General features: G+C 41.9%; 1 protein-coding gene across 1 annotated transcript in view; it reads right to left on the bottom strand.

Moving 5' to 3' along the window:
* The window catches only part of LOC138296505 (CD109 antigen-like), a 775136-nt gene that overhangs the window by 72155 nt on the left and 687152 nt on the right, over positions 1-15829 (bottom strand). Inside the window, exons 28-29 of the mRNA XM_069235676.1 lie at positions 14337-14492; positions 14181-14246 (exon numbers count right to left, since the gene is read on the bottom strand). Of these exons, the coding sequence (XP_069091777.1) occupies positions 14181-14246; positions 14337-14492 (222 nt within the window). The remainder of the gene's footprint in view (positions 1-14180; positions 14247-14336; positions 14493-15829) is intronic.

Genomic DNA, 15829 nt, shown 5'->3' with positions numbered 1-15829 from the left:
GGCCTTAAACACTGGTGAGGAGAAGAACAACACCTTAAAGAGCTGGAATGGCAATGTCGCCTACTGCGAGGATTCCTAGATTGCCTTCCTGGAGTTTAGAATCCTCCTCTTGTAGAGCTAGAGCATTTAACTTGACAAAACAGCCTCAGTATATTTGGGTGTTAAAGCTGACTTGAGACATAGCAAAGGTTGAGGACCCAAGGGAGGTGCAGGCAAGACCAGTACAGCAGAATATGCAACTAGTTAGTCTCTCTTCTCCGAGAGGTTGTTCTGAGCGCAGAGACAAAATCTTACTATACTGATGGACAGGCTGTTCTAGGGGGTCAGTACACCTTAAAGTAATCTGATTCCAATGCCTGTGGGCCCTTCCTCTTCATCTTGTGGAACCAGCGCACAATCAGATGAAAAGACTAACTGGGTGTTGTCTCTGTTCGTATTAATTGCCTCGACTACGTCAATGCAGCTTCCAATGTCAAACTCCCTTGCTCCCTTCAACGGTTAATGAATTCTTAAGGGTGAATCAGCCCTTTAGAGTCAGCATGGCTCTACCACTAAACGGCTACATTCACATTCTCCATTGCGAGATCTTTCCTTGGGTTTCTCTTGTGAGGGGTCCTTGGAAACAGTGAAATAAGCTGTAGTAGAAGGAAAGTACTCTCCATGTCACTCATATCTTCCTTGAAATATCATGATTGTGCTGGTCCTTCTGTAGGCCATGTAAGCAGAGTATCTACATGTTCTTCAGCTTCATCGTAGAAATCAGTAGTCAGAAGGATGAGAGCTATGTAGGGACACAATACAGACACTGTGGGGGCCTGTCTGTGCCTTGTTTCTTCCCCAAGCAGACCACTTCACAAAAAGGGAAGGCAGTTTGTGAACAGAAAAAAGGTTTTCTGTTTTGGAAACTGAAAAAATGAATGCCTCGTTAAAATGTTGAGTGAAGCCACTTTTGAAAGACACATCTGTCATTATGGGAGGTTCAGCTAAGTGAATTAATTTATACAGATAGTAGGGATAGTAAATACGGTGATTTGAATTTATTTCAGTTCTTTGTGTTATACATTGTGTTTTATTTTATTGGATATTTAATTGGATATCATTTAACAAAACAAACTATTTTTATGCAACTAATAATTGTCTAATTTAACATCTTGGTGTGGTTTCCCCTAACTTTTTGCCCTCTTAGCTATTGTTTTTCTGTCTAATGTTTGCTGGCTTTTAGTGTTCTGTGTATTTTAACACTGCTGACCAGTGCTAAAGTGCAGGTGTTCTGTGCTTTAACACATGGTAACATTGGCTTACCCACAACTGGCATATTTAAGTTACTTGTAAGTCCGCAGTTAAGTGCAATAGGTGTGCCCAGGTCCTGGAGGTTAAATGTTACTACTGGGTCTTCATCACTGACTGTGTCACCCATTGCAGGAGCCCTCAAACATGTTTCAGGCCTGCCATTGCAGAGCCTGTGTGCACAATTTTAACCTAGCAAGCGCACACACTTGCCAGGCCCAAACCTTACTTTTTTTTCCATATAAGTCACCTCTAAGGTAGGCCCTAGTTGGCCCCAAGGGTAGAGTGCAGTGTATTTAAAAATTTGGACTTATGCTTTTCTAGTTTATCATGTCCAGACAGTGAAAAAGCTCAAGTTCGTTTCCCACCGCTGCAAGGTCCATGTCTCACATAAGTTAACATTTGAGTTGTCTTAAAAACATCTTTTAAGTGTTGCTCCCAATTGGTAGAAGACAGAAATTTGGAGTTTGGTGTCTCTGGACTCACAATTTAAAATTACAACTTATGGTGAAGTCGGATTTCAAAGTATGAAAATGCCACTTTTAGAAAGTTGGCATTTTCGTACTTTAACGATTCTGTGTCTTAGCCTGTCTCTTAAATACACGTCTGGGCTATGCCGGGTGACAGCTACACTTTGTGAATTCTCTCCTCACAGCCAAAACACATTCAGCTGCATTCACCTGCATACTGATGGGTCTTCCTGGGCAGAGGGAAGGGGAGGGATTTTCACTTACACTTCAATAGGTGGTGCCTTGTAACTGCACAAACGACTGATTACCCCCTACAAATAGCCTGGCCAACAGGGCTAGTATGAAAAGGACCCTTGTGCACTTCAGAGAACTCCTTTGAAGTCTCCCATACATCAAAGGCATTTTTGGGAATACATACTGGACCCTAAACCCCACCAAATCAGTTCTTTTCAGGGTCCTGAAGAGAGACTGTACCTAAGAGGAGCTGCGCTGCCAGAAGGCACGGTCATTTTGTCACTGGCTTTGCTGTGTTGGCCTGCTGCTTGCCGATTCCTGTGCATCCAGAATGGACTGCCACTTTTCAATGTGCACTGCTATGTTGGCCTCTACCTGCCACCTCTGCAGTGAGGAAGGACTGAAGCTGCCCTCTACATCCTTCCAACTTCCCAAGGAACTCCAGGGGCTTGTCAAGCTTGCCTCCTGTTAAGAAGCTTCAGGGACAGAAAAGGCTCTGCTTTCCCTCTACATTGTGGCTGGACTCCACCACTTGTGAGATTTGTAACCCAGGTCAGCACCCCATTTCCAACCGTAGAGGGAAAACCACAAAGGTCGAGAGCTTCACCTTTCGACCTGCATCCTGAAGAAGCAAGAAACAGCACCTGTGCCGATCGCAGACGGCATGTCAGTTCTTTCCCTGTGGCACCAGTGGAATGCCTTCCAGCATGGCTCAAGAAGCATTGTGTGGTTACAGGGACTCCCTGGTGATGATGCAGGTGTCTGCTTGGGCAATTGCCAGTTCTATGCAGTATCCAAACCCAGTATTTATTTTAACACGTTTGAAAGAGCATAATACATGAACCAGTGATTGGACTTTTGTGGTTTTGGTCACGTTTTAATCAGAGAAACACTATCTAGTTTTCTAAAATGGTGTGGTGTCTTTTTGTGGTGTTTTTCACTGTGTTACTGTAAACATTGCCTCTTAAGTTAAGCCTGACTGCTCTGTGCCAAGCTACCAGAGGGTGAGCACAGGTTAATTTCAGGTGAGTATCTGACTTACCCTGACTAGCATTGTGGTCCCTATTTGGACAGGGTGCGTACTTCTGCCAACTAGAGACCCAATTATTAACTTAACAGAATATCAAAAAGGCACTGTGGCAATCTCATAAAAGTATTTATAAGTAAATGTAGTAGTACTCCTGCAGTACTTTTTCACGTACTCTTTGATGCCTTTGTGATTTGTGAATCGGCCACGAAACATCTAAAATAGGAACATTCACAAACAATTAGTAGAAACAGAAAGGGCTCTGCCTCCTTTGTTCTTCTGCAAGTAATGAGTTGGACATTTCCGAGACAATTCACAAAGGCATTCATGAGTATCAGTAATACCCCTGTAGTAATACTTCCCTCAAACGCCTTTATGAATTGGACCCACAACACTTAAATTAGGCTGGGCAATGTTCACACACCTATGTCATTGATTTTTAAGATAGTTTGTGGACAATTATATGATAAAAGTCCCAAAATGTAGATAGCAATTTTCCTGGAAGGAACACTCCAATTAAGCATCCTGCACTACAGAAAAAGCATTATTAGATAAACATAGCTTACACACATTTTCACCATTCTTTTGTGCAGCTTACAAAATAGCACCAATGTATCCTGTGAATGTAGGCCCATGGAAATAGTTTAGTTTTCATACCAAAATAGGCATGTAGAAGATTCTCCACGGTAATGTTTACTCATTAAATAACTCCGAGCTAGCAAGCTTATATTTTAGTTTGCAAAAATCAATTTTTTTAACATATTTTTTTCAAAAAAGAATAATATGAAAAATAGTACTATAAGTGATTAAAATACCACCACCAGTCTTTTACAAACAAAGAAAGGCCATATTCCTAGAACCTGTTGCTAAGAAGTTTAAACCATTTGAGCTCGTAGATGCCTGGTATTAAACCCAAGAGAAACTTAAAGATAATGATTTTCTTACTTCACTGCAAAAACACATTCTCTATGTAAAGGTGCTGATTTTCCACTCTCAGCAAAAATCCATCCTCTCACGATACAATAAATCCACTATTTCCAGAATCTATATAGCCACATGGAGCACTAATTCTTTCAATTCATCAATCCTCTCACCTTTCCAATTTTATCTGGCATTTTACAAATGACAATATTCTTAACATTTTGTCCGGTGCTATCCTTTCACCATTTAACTACCACGAATGAACTAATTCTAAAAGTCTTTACTCTCTGGAAAATATGCCTTTTTTAAGGATCATTAAGAAAGACTTGCGGCAAGCGTGCTTACCAGAACACAATGGACAATAATATAGGTTATTTACACACAACAAAGATAAAATGGCCTGGTACTAGCTCTCTCTTCTAAGGAAAGATAAACTTTTTCTTCCAGAAAGTGTTTACAGAACTGCTTTCCAATTGTTTCTTTTATAAAAATGACTTCATAATTGCTACCAAGCCCTCATATTCTCACATTGGGATGGTGTAATGCCCTGCTCCGTCGCCTCCAAGATACCTCACTGGCATCTGTTAAGGGTATCCTATATGCAACAGCACAGCTTACCGAGGGTCTGAAAAAATATGACTGCATCACTACCATCCTGATTGACATCAATTGGCTCCTCTTGCCGGCCCTCACCATCTTGAAAACCAGCAGCATCGCTTACAAAGCCATCACAACCAGAACTTTGCAGAAATGGTTAGCATCTTGCAGATAAACTGTCACCTCTGGTAGTTCTTGTCACACCTACAGCCAGGATACCATAGGACCAGGCTAAGAAGAGTAAAAAAGAAAAAGAAAAAAAACAGGCCATTTTCCAGGGGCGGTTTCTTTATGGGGTCACTGGGGCGTCACCCCCGCTCGATTGCCACCTGAAAAGTGTATTAGATAATGTTGTTGATTCCATCTTTTCTTTTTGTTGCCGCGGCCGTGCGAGGCATGCCCAGGCAAAGAAGTTACATGGTGTGGGGGGGGGGAGGGGGGGAGGGGTGGGGGGGTGGAGGGTGGTTAGCCTCCACTCTAATCCTGCTTTGATTGGCAGGTGCTGGGCCTCCTTGGGATAAAGTGCCCATGTAGGTTTGGAGGTTCCCGTTGCTTCGACCAGCCCGACATGTGCACTTGAACCCTTGCCAGATTCTTCAATGTAGGAGCCTGTATGATTGTTGCCACAGCCCCAAGGCTCCAAACGAGTGTTGACAGCCCCTGGCCCTGACAATCCCCGCGCTGCTGGAGTCACAGGGGCGGAAGGGACCTGAGGGAGGATGTGAGGTGAGGTCATCCAATTTGCGGCATTCAATCACGAGTCACACAACTTAACTTGAGTGCAGTCTGTCTGAGCTGCCCAAAGGCAAAGATAAACGCTGCTCAGAGTCGGTGCGGAGCGTGAAACACAGTGGTTGAGTGTATGTAAACTTTATAGACAAGCCTTCTATTTGTGCCTGTATTCATGATGTAAACACACAATGGTGCTGCTGTGCTGTTCCTTGGGACACCGCTATGGGTGCCCTCACTTGTTTCTGATGCCATATGCTCACACCTTAAGCACATAACCAGTGTCTCCACCAGATTAATGTAATGACGAGGCGATGCACACCTTTTTCTTTCAAAATTAAGTTTTGCTTTTTATTTTTAATGAAAAATGACAAATGACAAATGAAAAACTGACCACATAAAGCAAGAGATTATGTTTGTGAAGTTTTGCGCCTGCACTGCTGTTTTAAATGACATTAACATCAGATCTACTGTTGCCCTACGCCACATTCAAGTTAAAGAGGGACCAGGCAAAAGTCTGAACGTAAAGCTTTTATTTAGCGTATGACGTTTTTAACGGATACTGCTAGCACTTACAATTTAGGCAGTATGGCAATTGAAGATATGGGGGACTAAGTCATTTGCTGTTATTTACATAATGGGGAGAAGTGTGGGTGTCCAGGAACAGAACCCAGGCTTTCTGGCCCAAAAGTAGTCTATTTGATCCATGTGGACCACGACTCCTTCCTTTCCTCTCATGAACGCCATCTTAGAAGCACCCTATCAAAAGACACCGTGTCCGCGTTCACTCACCTCCTGGGTGACAGTGCCCTACAAAAAAGATTCTCCTCAGCAGAGCCCTGACATTTTAAAAATAGGAATGTTGTTGTGACTCCCTGCATGCAGGTGAAATAAAGAGAATTGAAAAAGAGGATATCATTATTACAAAGCATGAAGTAAAGGTTCTGAAAGTGCAAAAAATCATGCTAATGTTACATTAGTTGAAATTATGACCAGTAACACCAAAAGCTCTTGGAATGAAACACTCCATTCCATCCAGATTTGTCATACACAATGAGGCCATAACATTGATATTGCGCATCCAATGAATCCCAAACCTCTGTGCCTGCTTTGTTGGCAAGTTAATGATTTATTTAGTGAAGCACCTCTGTTCTACTTTTATATAACTCTTAATCTTTATGAAAATTGTATTATACATAAAACTGTAACCTACAAACTAAAGTGGATACAAAATATGCAGAGCAATATCAGTTTGTTGGGCAGATAAAGCTTCTTTTAAATTAATAATTGTTGATCAACAAATTTTAGGCTGTCTGGCTCAACCCATTTTTAAAATCGTATATCCCCTGAGTTAATAAATGGTGCTTTTATCATGTCTATACTCTTTGTCTTCTCATGCCTTTATTTACATTTTCATACTTGATTTGAATCTTGAATGACTTAATCCATGTACAGCTTTACTTCTCTAATTCAAGGGGTCATAGCATGGAAGGAAGCCCAGGCCAGTACTCTTTTGCCTGGCAACAGAAGAGAGTTTCTTTCTGCCAAGTCAACCAGTGAAGTCAACCTTATGTCACTCATTTGTCTGTCTCTGGCTTTTACTGCAGGCAATTAGGCAGTGTGTGTGAATCATTCTGAGCATGCACTGCCCTGCAGGATTTGCGTGGGACAGGGCAGGACAGCTGCAGTTGCAGAAACAAATGGTCACAACACCCCCTCATGGTTGGTGAGCTGCCCCCACCACAAGGTGTTTATTTAATGTTGTTTTATATGACACTGCAGTGGCTCATTTTGACTTAGAACTGTGACCAGATCAGATGCTGCCTGTGGGGGATGCCTAGAGTGGAACTTGTAGGGCGGTCGGCACAGTATGGTAAACATGGAGTGGTGCATGTGACCCAATCTTAAGCAAAAGTGCCCGGATCTGTGACCTGACTAAAGAGCCTGAGGACTGGTTTATCGTCACCACCTTGTCTACAGCTCACTCTCTCAGCATCACCTCACCTGCTCCCGCCCAAACCTGCCAGCAGCGTAACAAAGGTCCATAGAATGGATGCATCACTAATATCTGAGCTCCTCAGCTGAGTGCTAAGAAGCACTTTCTTCTCCTCTCAAGTCCAAGGGCCATCTTTCTCATTTATTACTCACAACAATACTTGTGATACTGTTTTTATTTCAAGATCAAACTTTTGTTTAGTGAAGTTTCAGCAAAATTGGTTTAAGTTTTGTCAACTCTTTTTTTAAACACTTTTATCAATATTTTCTAACAAACAAGAGTGGAGCCACCCCCCCCTAAAATGGCTTTAGGATTACGCTGTCTGAAGGAGCGAGATCATGTCATACACAGGGCCGTGGTGCTGCAAGTGTGAGCTAAAGGGGCAGGGAGTGGCTGCAAATGGATTAAAGAGGCGTGAGATGGCTTTAGAATTATGCTGCCTGAAGGAGCGAGATCATGTCATACACGAGGTCGGGGTGCTGATCTACACAGGTCACATGATGCATGATTATGCTGCTTCTGAACAGGGCTATGGGTGGGAATTCAGGGGGACTGCAAACTCTGGCTATTTTGCAGATGAAGGCAAAATCATCTTGCTCACACTCACAACAAGGAGGAACAATAACATATTGCTTCAGCTAAACCCTACACAACACTTCTTTGACAAGACATCAGCAATATCACATTGACCACATATGCCTGCATAGTTCCCAATATGCAAACTTAAATCTTGGCCAAAACCATGGAGACGTGGCATCTAATGGAAAGAATCCTAGCATGGAACACTATCTTTAATAGAAAAATATTTGAGTCTTTCTAGGTAGCCTCAGCTGGCACCAGGATTACATGAATAATCATTGTCTCTTTAGCCTTAAATTATTGCAGCCTTACCGTGATTATTCTGTTAATTTCTACTAGAAATTAAATTACTTTATACAAACTTAACTATTGAGAAAACAAACTTATTGTACTGTCTGTGCTGCCCACCATATTAATGCTCCACAGGGGTGAAAGCAATTTAAATTTCCGCATGAATCGGTCCTCTGGTTAACCTCCTTATTACACTATTATTGCTTGGTCTCTGCCTACGGCCCTAGAAATACCTTTTAATTAATCTGCACTGTGCAGTTAATTCGTAAAGTATTGCCCATGTGTTATTGGAAATACCAATGCTGTACTGTAACATTAATATGTCTAAACCCCCAAGGCATATTTAGGCTCAACTACACACCTGCACTTAAACAAGGCTAATGTACTACTCTTACTATGTATATATCCTTTGTACACAATACACAGAAGTGACATGTTAAAAATGTCACTGAGGTATACTTCTGCCCATATTGCCCCTCCCCATGTCCCTCTACCCAGCAGAGCTGTAGTAGTATTTTCAGAGTAAAATACCGTAGAGTAACAATATCCTTGCATGACCCACTTGCACAAATGCTTGCATGACCACAGATGTGGCTTCTCCCGTATGACTGCTTGTAAGAGCTTGTGCATTATCATTTGCATGACAGCAGGTATGATGGCTGCCATGACCACATGCATGAGGGCTCGCCAGCTACACGTCTGTCCACTACTTGTACACTTGCAGGACAAACTGCATTACAAACTGCAAGATAATCTGCATAACACCATCCCTTTCTGCCTGAGCTCTCATGAGCGATTCTTGTTGCTGGCGTCTAGGTGCAGAAACAAGCAAGTCCATGAAGCCGAAACACCAGTCATTTACGCTACCACACAGCTGGGGTATGACATCATCCATACTTCTATGAGCTCCTTGAGAGGCCTGTGTTGAAAAGAATTCACTCCTTCTTTAGGAAAAGCCAATACAATGGGGTATGATACGGCCATGTTCCAGGAATTTATATCTGGATGGGCCAAGGGTGCATTTAGGTGGGACAATGTGTGTCCAATCAATTTTTCACAATTCTGGAGGTTGCCTACAGGTGCTAGATTTTCATTATATTTTGTTCCAAACAGTCATACAGATCATGTGGAGAGTTTGTTGAGAGTAAAAGCTGATGTCTATACTCATCAGGTCCAATCCTCATAATTTCCACAATGCTAGGCTTCAATAAAAGCACCTGGATTACAAGCAGATTGTACCATTGCTTGACAAAGCTAAAAGTCCTGTCTGCTTAAAATGTATGTCAGTTGCAGGGTTATATATCTGGCTGCAATCTCAGACAGAAATAAAAATACCGGCTGGGTGGCACACTATAGGATTCACAGAAATGTACTTTAGTTGTTTAAGCCTTGCACCAAATTACATAGCTCACACCCCTTTTCCCTGGGGAGAGTCATTGCAGAGACCGACTAGATTTAACTCTTCCAATGGGTAGTATACATTATTGAGTGCGACATGTAATTGATGTTTGGTTGCCACTCCTAATTATGTAATATTTTTTCATTACAGCATCTGTTAAAGCCTGAAGACTTTACATAGATTTTGAGCAAAGAAAAAGAGGGTACGCAGAACCCAACCTCCTTTGCTGCTCTTAGACCACCACAACACAACCCCAGTGTTTAAGGCATTCACACTGATTCCATATTATTCTTACAAGATCGTTAAGGACTGTGTATGTGCAGTGGTCTACATGGTGGGTAGGATGGGGTCACATCAGTATCCATTTGAGACATTAAACCGTGCATTCAATATGAAAACATTGGAATGTTGGGAGTTCCATTGAAGACAATGAATTTTCTCAGGGATAATAACAGCTTGTATAAGCAGTCTGCTCCAACATTTCAATGTTTGTCTTTTTGTTTCTCCCTTTTTAATTTAGAATCTACCCTCAGTGGAGGAAATGTAATAATAGCCTTATAGCCCGGCTTCCTTTGGCTATACTAGTTGTTAAAGGCCCTCTCCCTTGCCTTGTTGTTATAAGCCCTCACCTGTGGCTCCAGACATGTCTGGGTCAGAGCCTCCATAAAACCAGGTTGGCCCACAGATGCAGAAGGCTATAAGGCTATTTTTTTTCTATCAGCCATGTTGTGCAAAGGGTAGCTGTTGGAACTATAATGCACAAGATATGCTTTTGTACAGACCAAAGAATTATGTTTTTGCACAAAACTTTATACATTGTACTTTAATTATTGACAGGTAACTTTAATATTAGTAAGACACCATGAATACAGTTGAGCAGCTACTTGCAAAGTAGAACTGAGTCATGACGATAAAATGTTAAACAATTAGGACCTGACCGGCCAGACTAAAAACTACAACAAACTGTCCAAAACAGGGGGAAGACTTGCAAATGTACATTCTCAAACTCCTGGTACACAAAAGTTGATACAGGGAGTACTTCATCAAATTCTCTGCTCTGCTTCTCCTGCTTGCTGTTTAGTGGTGACACTTCTTGGACAAAACAAGGAGTAACTTTCTTGAAGCATTTATCAGACAAAATAAAGAACCATGCACACTCAAGAATCCATATGGAAAACCTGACACAACTGGGAATGTTGGGAGACACAACCATTCAAGCCCACATAAGTGACGAGTACCGACAAACAATAAAGAAACAATGAAGCAGTCAATAGGAATAGCCACATACTGTCAAAATCCATTGACTGTATTTGTTTTTGTGGTGCTTTTGAACTAGCATTACAAGCACATGATGAATCTTAAAGTTCCTCTAATCCTGGTATATTCAGAAGCTTTGTGGATTTAATAGCAACCACTGCCTGTAAAATGGAAGCACATTTAGCAAGTTTTACAGTCTTTAGGGACACCTCTAACACAATACATAATGAACTCCTGGAGTGTATGCTAGAAATTATGAAAAACCATATTGCTCAAGAGTTAAAAAACACAGACTTTGTGGCTATTCAGGCTGATGGCACCACTGACGTGGCCACAAAAACACAGTCAGTAACAATCTTTTGGTACCTTGACAATGACAGTAAAGTTGTGGAGAGGCTTTATGGTTTCACACATTTAATAGACTCTAGTGCAGAAACCAATACTTTAGCTAAACTGTGAAAATTTGTTTTTTCAGAGCAGCTTCAAAAAGAAAACGTATTGTACAAAGCTATGATGGTGCTACACTAATGAGTGGAATGTTTGTGGAGTACAAAGAAGAATTAGAGATGTGTACCCCAATGCCCATTAAGTGCACTGTTATACCCAAGAGCTTAATCTCATTATGCAACAAGCAGTAGCAAAGATCTCTGAGGCACACATTTTCTTTTTAGATGTAGGAGGCATGGCAGCATTCTTATCACATTCTCCCAAAAGAACAGAAGTACTTCAGAAAATTGTGGCCAGAAGGCTTCCAAGGGGATCCCCAACTCTTTGGAACTTTCACATATGCACAATTAACCTAATATACCAACATAGGGTTGATCTTGAAAAATATTTCAAAACTATAGAAGCTAATGGTGACTTTGAATCCAAATGTCGGAATGAGGTCCGTGGCTTTTCTAGAACACTACAAGACAGAGAGTTTAAGTGCTTTCTGTTTTTATCTCATTAAATAATGGCTTATGTTGACATTTTATACAACCAGTTACAAAAAGGCGAAATAGATAATGGGGGTCATTTTGACCTTGGCGGACGGCGGAGGCCGTCCGCCAAGGTACCGCCGCTGAATGACCGCACCGCGGTCAAAAGACCGCGGCGGCCATTCAGACATTTCCTCTGGGCCGGCGGGCGCTCTCCAAAAGAGCGCCCGCCGGCCCAGAGGAAATGCCCCTGCAAAGAGGACGCCGGCTCAGAATTGAGCCGGCGTAGTTGCAGGGGTGCGACGGGTGCAGTTGCACCCGTCGCGTATTTCAGTGTCTGCTTAGCAGACACTGAAATACTTTGCGGGGCCCTCTTACGGGGGCCCCGCGGCACCCCCTACCGCCATCATGTTCCTGGCGGGAGACCCGCCAGGAACAGGATGGCGGTAGGTGGTGTCAGAATCCCCATGGCTGCGGAGCGCGCTCCGCAGCCATGGAGGATTCTGAAGGGCAGTGGTAAACCGGCGGGAGACCGCCGGTTTACCCTTTCTGACCGCGGCTGAACCGCCGTGGTCAGAATGCCCTCGGGAGCACCGCCAGCCTGTTGGCGGTGCTCCCGTGGTCGGTGGCCCTGGCGGCCACCGGCCGCCAGGGTCAGAATGACCCCCAATGTCTTTATGCAAAGAGCTACCAGTCAGTTTGTCACCAGCAATAATGAAGTCAGAGAAGGGATTGACAGTTTAGGCAGCAGACTGCCACACAATCAGAGTTTCTCAAACCAAAGGAAAACATCAGCGGTCTGGTCCTACTTACAAAGGAAACATATGACACTAAAGTTGTGCATGGGAAGGAACGGTTTGCCTTTTCAAAGAATTTGGTGAGGGCCACATTACTGCAAAGTGATCAGTTTGCAAACTATGATGTTATCTTCCATGAGCAAGCACTGAATGAGGCTGTGGAAGCTTATCCTATGCTTAACAAAGGGGATCTGAGAACTGAGTTAACTGCAATGTACTCAATGCATATGTATCAGGAGGCCAATGGTGCTATTTCTTTGCACCCTGTGATTCAGAAACTTAAAATACAAAAGTACCTTACAGAGAAAGTGGCTTTACTTAAAATCGTCATCACCACTCCTATGACAACAGCAGAGTCGGAATGCTGTTTTTCCACTTTAAGCAGAATCAAGACATTCCTGAGGAACACCATGATTGAGGAAAGACTGAATGCTTTAGCAAAGCTCTCTATAGAGAGAGACCTTGCTAAAAGAACCCCAGACTTTAATGTTCAAGTCATAGAGACTTTTGCAGCTATTAAAGACAGACATGCTGATTTTGTCAACAAAAAGATAACAATTTATTAATTGTAACATTTCTTGAATGCAGTTTCTGACCTGCTCAGTTATTCCTCATCTGCTGTATATATATTGGAGACACTCAAATCACTGGTGTATGCCTGACCTCAGTCTGTCTAATATGAACTTTATGGTTGGTTGCTGTCAATGAGACATGCAGTCAGTACCTTGTAGGGTGCCCTACTACCTTTTAATGTTTAGTCCTTGCTGTCTCACTGTGTCCAGTCTGACAAATCACAATAGCTTGTATTTCCACAGTAGATTTAATTTCTAAAGGTAATAAAGAAATCTGTGAGGTACTCAGTATTGTTATCTCAAACTTTGTTATGAAGGTTTATGGTTATATTGAATGAGAAGCTACCTCCGTTATTATCATATGAAATCTGTATATTGTTGTAATAACTACACTTTCACAATTGCTTTAGTAACCTTCTTGCTTTCTCAAATTTTGCTTGAAAATGCACTATTTGTCCACTCTTTTTCAAAACTTTCTCGAGGAGTGAACCCCTGGAACACTTCTAATTTTGGTTAGACTCGCTCGCTACACTCACTCGCCACTGTGCATTCACCAGCAACTTTTATGCCCCACCACTTTCAAATGTCACCAGCTGCCACTGCCATTTATGTATCCTTGAACTGCAGCGCCATCCACTTACCCATAAAAATCGTCTAGCCCTACTCCAATTTAGGAACGTGCTGTAGGCACACATCTTTAAAAAACAGTAAATCACAATGCATTAACAGTCCACAAACAAGCTTCCTCTCCTATCTGCTCTTTGACGTTATTCTTGTCTTTGACCCTTTTCACTGGGTATAGAAATACCAGATACATACAACTATTCCAGGGAATAAGTTGGGGGGAACCTCTGAAACGCGTTTAGTTTCCATGCTGTCATCTTATTTATTAGATGGCGCTGCTGCCACGTGTGCACACATTCAGTGTGAAAGCTGGTTTGTTTAGCTATGAAACCCACAAGCTGCATTACTGGGCGGGTTCATCTGAGCAGGAGGGACTACTTCAGCTTAGTTGCTATATTGCAATTGATTGTGGTGTGAGTTACTTTTGCAAACGTATTTTGTAGCCATGGCTATATCCAGAACGTGGTTAAAAGGACATACCTGAAATACTGCCAAACCAACTCCGTGGGCAGACACATTCATTTCCAGAGGCTGTGTAATTTCAATCTATTTCAAAATAAAACAGTAAAAGATTAAAACGTCAATGTTTTTAAAATCGTTGTTGGTAACTACTATTTTTTCAATACGCAACTTCACCTGTTTTTTCTGAAAAAGGAAAAGGTTTACATCATCCACCTTAAATTCCACCGTGTTGTTCGGATTTGGTACACTCACAAAAATACTCATTTGTGTTGTCCCGACAGTCGCTAAAGACGCTATGGTAGACAACGCCTCCAAAGCCAGTATTGTATCCTAAAGACGAAACACAATGTTAATAAGTTCAAACACTCACTATTTTTTAAATTAGTTCTACAAGGTTTCCAAAACCATGCAAACACACAAATAATCATACCCACAAAATGCACAACTCGTATGTAATAAAAGCATACTAGTAATTGTGTAAAACCGAATCAAAGGGAAACATTTATACCTCACTCGTACCCCGAGCAACTCACATGGCTGTCTCTCATAGCAGTAGTGCAAAACTCCATTGTTCAAACCCATACATTTCAAGGTGCATCTAAATATCTCACTCAACATTATATGCACATTACTGGCTAGATTTCAAAATATGAGACACAAACATCACTATGCACTTTCGCCCAAACAGGTGAAACTCAAATGTAAGAGTTTGTAGGTGGAACAGAACATCCTCGTCGGACCGAATCACGGCCCCCCTCCTGAAAATGGTGATTTGTGTTAGATGCTGCAAAGCTCTTCTTAGTTCATTTAGTCCCTGCTTCCCAAAGGCGCATTCACTTCCTATGTCCCCTTCTACTCTGCTATTCCTTACCAGCAGACTATCAAAGGAAAGGACACAAACCGCCTTCAAAGCAAAGGACACAAACTGCCTTCGTGGATTCATCAATATAGTTCCACAACTGAGACTCAACTGACAACCAAACAAGATTATTAGCTTACTATCCTCTGTGCAATTAACATTTAACTCTGGAATATGATTTGAATTTTACAGCACCTTAAAGTGTCTTAAAAGGCCATAAACACTATTTGAATATAAAAGCATAACTGTCACCTTGTTGGGGAAAAGAGGCAGTTTTGTTATTTGTCAACTCGTCTATTACAAATCAGGTAGCAGGTGATCTATAGTTCAGGAAAAACAGATCACTACCACCTCCATTGGTCCCACGTGCCTCAAATGCCCTGGTCACAGGATTAGAACACATACTTCTTTTTTTCAATTTATCTTTGGAGACACTTCTTTCTGATTAGCCACGTCCACGTCAGATACTATGTCCAGAATAATTCTAAATAGCGTCTCTGTTATTATGTACAGCCTTTGCTTTGGAGCTGCTAGGTCAGCAAAATGTGCCTCCTGAAGAGGGTAGGTCCCTATCTGTAAATTGCTACAGTACTGGTTAAATTTTTAGTAGATATCTTCCTTCTAATTCCCCCTCCTCCTACTACGATATGTTAAGAGCCATCACCTGAAGATCTATATCCTCGTTCAGTAAATTTTTTACCATTCTACCATCATCCATTGCACAAACCTCATGGTCCTCATTAACTTTATCACAAAAAGTGTGCATTTAAGCCTTCAAATCTTAACACTATTCATTCCTCAATGTTAG

The sequence above is a fragment of the Pleurodeles waltl genome, chromosome 5 (genome assembly GCF_031143425.1).
Source record: "Pleurodeles waltl isolate 20211129_DDA chromosome 5, aPleWal1.hap1.20221129, whole genome shotgun sequence".
Lineage (NCBI taxonomy): Eukaryota > Metazoa > Chordata > Amphibia > Caudata > Salamandridae > Pleurodeles > Pleurodeles waltl.
The sequence above is the reverse complement of the archived record's forward strand: the minus strand, read 5'-3'. Positions and strand labels throughout refer to the sequence as shown.